At 35.1% G+C, this 9,913-nt stretch overlaps 3 protein-coding genes across 5 annotated transcripts; 1 reads left to right on the forward strand and 2 right to left on the reverse strand.

The window, feature by feature from the left end:
• Positions 1-6: 6 nt before the first annotated feature.
• On the reverse strand, positions 7-3,981 carry LOC108631988 (putative cytochrome P450 6a14). Of its 3 annotated transcripts, none has more exons than XM_018036275.2 (6): positions 3,800-3,981; positions 2,350-2,724; positions 1,236-1,764; positions 850-1,071; positions 508-759; positions 7-299 (listed from the first exon to the last, which is right to left on the reverse strand). In XM_018036275.2, the coding sequence occupies exons 2-6, from the start codon at positions 2,680-2,682 to the stop codon at positions 130-132; spliced, it is 1,506 nt and encodes a 501-aa protein (XP_017891764.1). In that variant the 5' UTR covers positions 2,683-2,724; positions 3,800-3,981; the 3' UTR covers positions 7-129. The 3 variants fall into 3 exon arrangements, with proteins under 3 accessions (XP_017891764.1, XP_017891756.1, XP_026674593.1); XM_018036267.2 differs by having other exon boundaries at positions 3,762-3,981; XM_026818792.1 differs by lacking the exon at positions 3,800-3,981 and adding an exon at positions 3,241-3,265.
• A 1,108-nt stretch (positions 3,982-5,089) lies between these two features.
• Positions 5,090-8,168, reverse strand: LOC108631332 (cytochrome P450 6A1-like). The gene is made up of 6 exons (XM_026819316.1): positions 7,568-8,168; positions 7,057-7,392; positions 6,527-6,729; positions 5,974-6,320; positions 5,676-5,927; positions 5,090-5,276 (listed from the first exon to the last, which is right to left on the reverse strand). The coding sequence occupies exons 2-6, from the start codon at positions 7,387-7,389 to the stop codon at positions 5,104-5,106; spliced, it is 1,308 nt and encodes a 435-aa protein (XP_026675117.1). The 5' UTR covers positions 7,390-7,392; positions 7,568-8,168; the 3' UTR covers positions 5,090-5,103.
• A 173-nt stretch (positions 8,169-8,341) lies between these two features.
• On the forward strand, positions 8,342-9,904 carry LOC108631403 (uncharacterized). Its single transcript, XM_018035342.2, has 6 exons — positions 8,342-8,482; positions 8,881-9,064; positions 9,134-9,270; positions 9,351-9,521; positions 9,607-9,760; positions 9,831-9,904. Exons 2-6 carry the CDS (start codon positions 8,926-8,928, stop codon positions 9,902-9,904), a joined length of 675 nt encoding a protein of 224 aa, XP_017890831.2. The 5' UTR covers positions 8,342-8,482; positions 8,881-8,925.
• Positions 9,905-9,913: the final 9 nt, after the last annotated feature.

Genomic DNA, 9,913 nt, shown 5'->3' on the forward strand with positions numbered 1-9,913 from the left:
TAATTAAGTATCTATTTATATGCCAAGAATAAATGTTATACCTTCAATTAGTCTTCACACATTAAGTACTTCACATTAGAATAATATTTAATTATAATCATATTTCATATTAATTTTCTATGCATTCTATTATTTATCGATTTTGGTAACTTTTAAATATAGACTTTTTCCTGGTGACAGTACAAATGCGAATCGATCGTATTCATAAGGAAATGGTGTTTGATCGCAAACGTCCACTTTGTGTTTGCGCAAAATTTTAATCAAGCCGATTTTCGTTTGGTAATTAGCAAAACGTGCACCTGAAACAGAAACAATTACGTCAAACATTAACATGTGATCATCGTATCTAGGGTACTGATTAATTTAAATTTCTTCAAGAATTCACAATATTATTTGTGTATTTTTGATATTTAAAAGAAACAAGCAATGTTTATATAAAAAATATTTAAACAGACGAAATAGTACTGTTATTTTATTAGAGAAATCTAACAGTCAGATATTAGGTACCAATGCAATTTCTGGGTCCGTGTCCAAAGGGTAAATAATGAAACTGATTCCTCTGCTCGCACATTTCCTCGGAAAATCGTTCCGGATCGTATTTTTCCGGATCAGGATAAATGTTCGGGTCCTTGTGGATCGCGAAGATAGGTATCCAGACCATCGAGTCCTTAGGCAGCGACAGGTCAATTCCGTTGAATTTGTAATCCTCCGTTGTCACGCGACTCAAAAATGGCAGAGATGGGTATTTTCTCAACGTTTCTGTAAAGAATAAACAATCGCTGATAAAACGAACACGTGTCAAACATCTTTTTCATATTATTGTAAGATGCATTATATCAATACACGGACCACTGAACACTTTGTGCAGATACTTCATTTGCTTAATTGTCTCGTACTTCCATTCCCCTTGATTTTTCTCTTCGAACTCCCTTATTTCGTCCCTTAATTTGTTCTGAATTTCCTGGTTGATCGCCAATTCGTACAGCGTGTTGGCGATCGTCGTCGAGGACGTCTCGAAGCCCGCGGCGAAAAACACAAACGCTTGTGCGGCTAACAGACCCTCTGTCAATTCTGTGAGAAATTTCACACGCTTATTCCATTTTCATGATTAATTAGAATCAGAAGTCTTAGCATATTCACTTCTTATATCATTATCTTATTATCTTTAAATTTTTAAAACTATTTTCCCTGGTTCCTATTTAAGAGATGGATAGCTAGGAAATGTAATTACTAACCGATATCACCGACCTTCTCCGGATGCCTCTTCAGCTCCAAAAGAGTATTCATAAAATCAGGTCTCACTATGTTATTCTTTTCTCTGTATTCCAACGTCTCCCTAATGATCTTCATTATCAAACCGTTAATCTCCTTATCTGGAGGCAGGACGTAAGACAATAGCCTATGGAACACTGGTAGGATCTGTTGTATCCTGATCCTCAGTACTCTGTAGAAATTCGTCGCGAACATCATTTTTCCAACTCGAAGGAACTCGTTATTAGTTTCTGATAACGAGTTCATCTCGATACCAAAGCCGCAACTGCCGATCACGTCGATCGTGAACCTAGAGGCGAGGTCTTTGACTTCTATCGGTTCGCCTTTGGCTACCAGTTTGTCGAGGGACTCTTCCAAGTGCTTGGTGCACTCCAGGATCAGGGCAAACGTTCCTTTCAGCTTCCCGGATGTGAATACTGGAGACAGATGCGTCCTCAGAGGCCGCCATCGTCTTTCCTCGAGGGCGAACAGGTGGTCCGATATTGGATTAGCCTGTGATTAAATATAATTCACAAACTAATTTGATCTAAATTAAATTTATTCTTATATTAATTCGTCATTAGATTATGTGTTCATTAATGATCTACAGCGTAAGAATGCATGCATTATGCATAAGTGTTATTACTTTTAACCCTTTCGCTATGAGCGTTGACTACTGTCAGCATAAATTAAATATCAAATATGTAACTATAGTTGGCAATGTGCACTTTTCGGTGCCCCGTTCAGCGGGACTACTTCGGTGGAGAGAACTGCCGTAGCGAAAGTGTTAAAGAGCAAAGTCTCAACTTAAATTTCTTCTAAATTGACATCACAATAGATTTATTTCATACAAGAATCTGCTGTCTAATTATTATGTACATTATGCTATTACAGTCGACAGTGAGTTAATAACAAATGTTTAAAAAACGTTTGAGAGAAATATACATATTTGAAATTGTCAAAATACAAAGATACACTGAATACAAGATATTGGTGCGAAGTTTTGATAAAATCGTTAAACAATTTTGGAATACGTCAGCTTCTGGATATATTTTCCTGAGATACGTCAACTTTCTTAATGCAGTCATATGTAGTTACCGGATCGGTTGCGAAAATTCCTCTGTCAGCGAATTTCGAGAAATCCTTAATTAGAACTTCTTTAATTAGATCGACATCCTTAATGAGCAATACAGGTCGTCGCCTTACGAAAAACCCTATCAGAGGTTCATTTCCGAATTCGTAATACAGTCTCGTTATCAAAGCAGGCAAAGACTCCTTTCCTGTCATCATCATTCGAACATTGCCGAAAGCGAGTTCCGGTTTCAGCCCCGGTATTCCTCTTTTCTTCCAAAAATTGTGGTAGGCCGTCAAGTAAAGGTAAAACCAGACGAAGGCTACACCGACACACGCGATAAGCAGAGCCACGCTCATTTTTTAAGTGTTCCGTTTCAGTTCAGTCAGTCAAATATGAAACTGAAATGAAATTATGCATCGTTATTAGTTCCCGTGTTTTATTAAAGACTGTTCAATTTTTCCCAACTTTAGAGTCGTTATAACTTTTGAAATAGATTATTCGAGGCATTTTAGAAATTTGTTATTACCAATTCGAATCTAATAGAAGTACTAATATTTAATCGTTATATTGCTTAGAATTTGTATTACTATCAGGGTGCATACAGGGTGTTCCGGAAAGATTGTTAGAGCCGAAAATGGCAGATGGAGAGGAGCATTGTGAACAACAATTTCGTTTGGCAAAATACGAAATGGGGCTTGGTTACCGAGTTATTAACAAAAAACACGGACTAATCAGAGCGCTCGGTCGAGGCGGTCTCCGTTTCGGGAGCGCTGGCTCGGAGTCAGGCGGCCGGCTTTTCTCGCGTTTGAACAAGCGCTCCGCTCAGTACGAAGCGTTTTAAGAAAATGACGAATAACAAACTACATGAAGAACAATGCAAGGATGTATATAATAATATACGTATGATAACTCACAAGCGATAACAGTCATTTATGCCCGAAATATCATTTGCGCCGGACGTGAGTGCATTAACGACGGATAACGTCACTTATTACGACGGATTACGCACAATTATCTTTTCTTTTATATTCATGCATACTGAGAATACGTAATTTATATCGAATATGGAATAAAAAGTCGGGCTTATAATATAACATCGAGTGGAAACATCGCAAATTCTGCTTTGTTCTTAAATTAAAAGTGGAGAACCGAGCTTTCGTTTAGTGCAAACAACGTCACTGAGAGTAAATTGTCCAAGTCCACGTTGTCAAAGTTCACTGATTTGAACATTTTTAAGGATGCCCTTAGCGTCATCTGTCGTTGGAATATAATAAATTAAGAATGGCTGGATAGAATTTTAAAATGCAGGTCTCAAGCTCCAATTTACAAAAAAAAATTCTACGATAATTTGTTGTTGAATAATTATCTACAAACGTGGGTAACTTTCACTACGAAATTAGTGATGCCATTATTTATTTTTTACTAGTATACTCACTTCACTTTATCATATTATGCTACACTATTATACCATACCTTGTCTCTTCTTCGTGCACGCGATAATCATTTACACATTGGACTCGAAAGCTGCCATCAGATATTCTTATATACAGACTGTTGAAGGTCACGGATCAACGACAAACGATTACAGAAACGAACACACAGTTTATTAGAATACAAAATTAATACAAGCGTTAACAAGTCTGACGCGAGGCATGGCGTCGATTGCTTCGGCACAAAAAATACGACTTAAATAATTCGCTGCGAGCAGCGAGCAGCGAGTGATGCGAGGAGACATAGAAAGTATCTCCCACCAGCTGATAAGTCTTTTGAAGATAGATTCCACAGTCACAGTGACTGAGCAACAATGCAATCTGGATAATTGTTTATGAATTGTCTCCCGTTAAATGTAGTATTATACCTAACTTTATTTTTAACTTTTATTATCATTTCTAACCACATATTTGAGATAATTAACTGTTATATAAAATAAAAAAATTTAATCGCTTTAGCCCTCTGAGAAGTTTGGTTTATTTTAACACAAGTTGAGTTCACCTTAATAAGCCTGGTCCATCTAAATAATTAATAAACACACAGAATTACACGTTGTTTTTGCAAGTTGACTATATATGTGTACAACGATTTAGAAACTGCTGAAAAGAGCGCGAGCGTAATCATTACGAACAGGTTTTCTGCCACTTCCGCGAATCGCATTCAGTTGCAAAGTAACGGGTTTGAAGCGTCGTCCGTTGCTCACGAAAAGCTGTGACTCATCCATCAAATCGATTGATCACTATGACACTGACTTTATTCTGTTCTTAGAATTTTATCCATGATATGCTGTCTTTTCATACTTTGACTTTGACTAATTAGCCTTTAAGTTTTTTTAATCTATTCATATATCCATAATCGTCATATATTCCTGTATAGAGGAAATAAAGATTCTGTTCAGTTTGCTTAATGACGATTTTCTAGAATTGTGTTGAATAGTCCGGAATCAAATGGATCTTAAGTTGAGACTCAAAGACTTTCAAAGCAATGCAAGCACGTTCTGTTTGTACAATTTTCATTATTTTTATAGCTATTTGGAATGAGTAATCGAGGTCCTACGGTCAAAACATGGTAGGAACAGGAGCACTAGACGAGGTATCGACTAAGTTTACATATAGTTTTCATTAGAGTTTAAAGTCCTCGTCGGTGAGTTAGTTATGTTAACAATGATAAGTTAGTTTGACTACCAAATTTAGATGACAACGCCGTTATACAAGGACAGAAAAATTGACGTATTTCACTCAGATCTTGGATTTAAAGAAAAACACACAAGAATAAGAAATACTCTTTTATTTTTCAAGTTTCGTGAGTTTCAAAATCAACTTTCCATCCTTCGGAGATAGAAATAACATTCTCGGATCATTTATAAACGGTATTTGCGTTTGCTCGCATACATCGACTTTGAAATTCTTAATCACCTTTATTAACCCGATTTTCGTCTGGAAGATTGCGAAACGCGCACCTGTAAACAGTTCGAACGTATAAATAAATAATATAATATATAGAGGAGTAGATTTTTCAATATAATAATAAACTGTTTAATTGATTCCCATAGAGTGATTTTTAACCTACGCCGATATTTTACTAATACTTGTTTCCATTTTTTCGGATGTACGGCTAAATAATCCGGATGACAGTCTTATCCGGATTATCCGTATCCTTAGCATGAAATCATTAGTGGTGAATAAAGTGTACTTCTCTTTTTCAATATAATAAGAAGCTATCTGGAATATCCGGGTTTCGTAAGGATAATTTTCCCGGACCACGAATGTATGTATATTCGGATAATCCGGCCAGGTATCCGGATATCTACTCAGCCAACTATTTTAGGTATTAAACGTCTTTTATGAATAATTATTACCGATACAATTCCTGGGTCCGTCACCGAAGGGTAAATAATGCATCGGATGCCTGGCCTTGACTGCCTCCTCCGTGAATCGACTAATATCGTATACTTCCGGATTAGGATAGACCTCTGGATCACGATGGATTGCGTAAGTCGGTATGAAGATCCTCGTGCCCTTTGGAATCGACAGTTTCAAACTCTCGAAATAGTAGTCCTCGCAACTTTTTCTCATTATAACTGTTATCGGAGGAAGTTTCCTTAATGTTTCTAAACNACATACATTTGAATGAAAAATATTATAACATTGAACAATGTTTGAATAAATTCTTGAGAGTCATACTTATACTCAGTTTCTCCGGATGATCCTGCAGGTCCATCAGGGTATGAATGAAATCCTGTCTAACGACATTATTCTTTCTTCTATAATCAATCACATCATTGACAACTTTAGTGAAAAACTGGGTCATGTCGTCCCTTGGTAGGATGTATCCAAGGAGCGTGTACAACGTGGGTAAACCCTCCCTAAGCTGGATTTTTATTCTCTGTACCAGGCTCATATTGAAAAAAGTCTTTCCTATCTCGCGAAATTTGTTATTCTCGCCCGACATTGCATTCGTATCGAGGCCAAATGCGCAGCTGCTAATCACGTCAGTCGTGAATCTGTCAAACATTTAAATCAAATATAAATCACATTTGCGATATCGAGGTATTAATTATACATATTATGAATGACATTCAAATGAATGAATGAATGAATGAATGAATGAATGAATGAATGAAGATCAAAGATGTATCGTAGTCGAATTGACTAAGAATAAGCATTCAAGTTTGCATTATCTCATTTGCATATAAATGCATATGATTACCTCGCACATACTTCTCGTACGTCAATGTTGTTGCCGTTGGCAATCAACGAGTCAACGTACTTCTCGAAGGTATTGGAACACTCGATTATCATCGAGAACATTTCCTTGAGCTTCCCTGACGTGAAAGTGGGAGATAATCTGGTCCTTAAAGGTCGCCACCTTTTTGGTTCCAGCAAGAAGAGATGCTGGGAAAGCGGTTCCATCTGCAGATTAATAAAATTATTCTTTATAATCGTATTAATTAACATTTTTTATGTATATTATCTTAGACATTCACTTTGTCTGCGTTTCAGACAGATCTTCTGATAAAGTTACTATTAATAACTAAGTATTGTTTTTTCATTCAATTGTTATTTCCATTATCAGTACTTGATAATAATAATCAGTATCGAGCTTAGACGCTTTGATTAGAATCATGTGATTTCTGCTAGAAAATCAAAGACCAATTTCGGTATCAAAGATCAATTAATCTCTTTAGTATGTATCCGAATACTCAACAAAAAATACATAATATATAAATTCGTATTTACGGATTCGTTTAAAGCGATTCCACGATTGGCGAATTTGGAGAAGTCCTTGACCAAAATCGTCTGGATTATGTCAGGATCGTTGACGACCAGAACCCTGTTACTCCTTATAAACATACCGAACACTGGCAAATGCTTGTATTGTTCATAATACTTCGTCACATGGTCCCCGAGTGATATTAGTCCCATAAATACTGGTAAAACGTTGCCGAATAGAAACATCGGCTCCGGTCCTGGTATTCCACGCTCTTTCCAGAACTGGAAAGATTTTACTGCCCGGTAGTAAAAGAATAGCAGCAATAAAATCAAGCCGCAAACTATTTCCAGCCAGCCCATTTTCTACAAATTTCATTTGAATTAATTAGGTCAATTACGGATAAATAAAATCTCCGATAAAACTGTAGTTATTATAAAAGATTATAATTTAATTAAAACAGTTTTGATACAATTAAAAGAAGATATTAAAAAATTGTAATTAAAAGTACACAGTGTATTGTAAAAATGTAGAGCGTACCCGATTGATTTAACAATATTTGAAATGAAATATGATCGATACTGTTTAGAAGTAACTTATTGACTACAGACGGCGGCACATTTAGGCATAAGTCTCGGTAAGGGAGATCATCGGTATCAAGATTACTATTCACTGTTATCATTGATTATTACCCCAGTCATCAGTCTCATTGTATTTCATATGAGAAACGTCGGATAAGATAAAATATTGATTGAATTAATGTGATAATTCCATATCCTGATAATTTTAATTAGCAGTAATACATTTTTATCTATATAAAAGTCTATTTATCTAATTGCACCTGTTAAATGTACAATGATACATTTTAAATATTTTAGTATATTATCTATGTAAATCATGAAATGATTGTAAGGTAATTTACATGCACAGAGATTAGAGTTCTACGTAATAATGATTAGTCAATTTTAGACTAAAAGGGAGTGGGGGTGATAGAGTAAATTAATTCTTAACTATTCAGCATCGAAGAATGTTTTTCTTCCATCAGGCGCTGAATTCGTAAACCATCTTCAAATCGTATCGAATCAAAACCAACTTCATTGCGAACAGAGGTCAAATATCAGCATGAATATTAAAATTCATGCATAATGAAGTTCTACGAATATTTTCAATCAATATATAATTATTGCTTGGACCAATGAAAATTCAATTTCTGATCTTAGATTGTTTTTGGTCGAAGCATTGATTTAGTTAATTTTTTCGATGTTCATTCAAATCCGAAGCTGGAGCCCCGATATGCCACCTTGTGCCAGTTGCGTCGATAAAATGAGAGAACGAAAAGCGTCAATAAATTAATCCCTTGCATAATGTTCTTATAATGATAATTAACAACCAAAAAAATAATGTTGAAGATTATTTATTAATGTTCTTGTTAGTATAAACAAACGAAAAGTATAAGTAAGTGCGTTTCTACTGTACAATCCTTATTTTCCTACCAATCGTTCGTATTTTGTTTAAAAACGATATTCATTTGATGTAAAGTGCACTGTTCTCCGACAGTGATTAATGATTAAGAATTGTTAATCGTTGACACGTCCTTCATTCAGAAATATGTTTTTTATTCACCTTTCAGTTCTGAATTTCATAGGTTATGTTTGTCATTAGTTATACTTTAACAATTAAGTTCTTAATGATAAATAGATGTTAGTCATTATCGAGTTTCGTTAAGTCAAGGGATTCATGTATATAATAATCTGTAAATAAAGTTTTACGGTTTCATTTACTTCGATCTGTCACAATCAACTCGTTTCAACAATAGTCTTTCTGGATTAACAAATATATATAATTACTTTCAGAGATTTAGGCTTAAACGAAATCGACAAATTTATTAAATAATCAAAATGATATTCACGTTTTTTTATATGATAGCGACCTCGATACAGTCGAGACGAATATTATTTATAAAGAATCACTTGCGAAATTTGTTCGAAGGGGAAAGTACGATAATGTTTTATAATAAAACGTCTAATTCGTGTAAAGGTACTTGAGACGACAATAAATTTTGTATTTTGTGCACAGGCTGTCATTGAATTATAATTTCTTTTACAGAAACGAAATCTCCAATCGACGAGTACGAGAATGAAGAGCTGATGAGCTCGCCGCGTTGTTTAAACAAAAAAGAAGCGAAGTTGAAAGAATTGTTGTGGTACAATGGGGATTCAAGATTATTTACTATATTACCTCAAGTAAGGAATTAATTAAAAAGATCAATTGCCATGTACAATTCTCATAGGAATGTTTAATCGTTCGATTACTTATCTTTCAGCAAAAGGTCGATACATCCAGTTGGTTGACATACAGTTATGGGAAAACGTTTTTCCCCTTGCAAACGAATAACTATAATGGGAATTCTTTGAAATCTGAGTACAAAATTTATATTTTAATTGAGGCGGACCTCGATAGTTTTAAACAAATCGCAACCACTAAAGCTACCAAGGTAACGAAAACGAATTAATACAACGCATGACGAATGAATCGTCTATCGAATTTTCATACGATCGTCTCAGTTCGTCATTTTCTAGATCGAGGATTACGGTTTAATAATTACATGGACCGCAGACAAAAATATTGATTTGATCATCGAATCAGATTTGGACATGGTCGCAAAATTTTTTATAGCCGCCATGGAGGGTCAATGTTATGTTAATAATGGATTGTTGTTAAAACGTATAGAAAGTAAGTACCTCCCTCCGTATTCTTTACAGAATTAAACTTATCAAATTGTCTAATTCCAATGATCTTCCAGCTGTTCAAATTTCGGGGAAACCCTGTTTATATAATAACGATTTATTGAATGTACCACCAACGAAAAGTAAGTAGTTTTACTTG

The sequence above is a fragment of the Ceratina calcarata genome, unplaced genomic scaffold (assembly GCF_001652005.2).
Source record: "Ceratina calcarata isolate Rehan_Ccalc_2016 unplaced genomic scaffold, ASM165200v1 scaffold100.2, whole genome shotgun sequence".
NCBI lineage: Eukaryota > Metazoa > Arthropoda > Insecta > Hymenoptera > Apidae > Ceratina > Ceratina calcarata.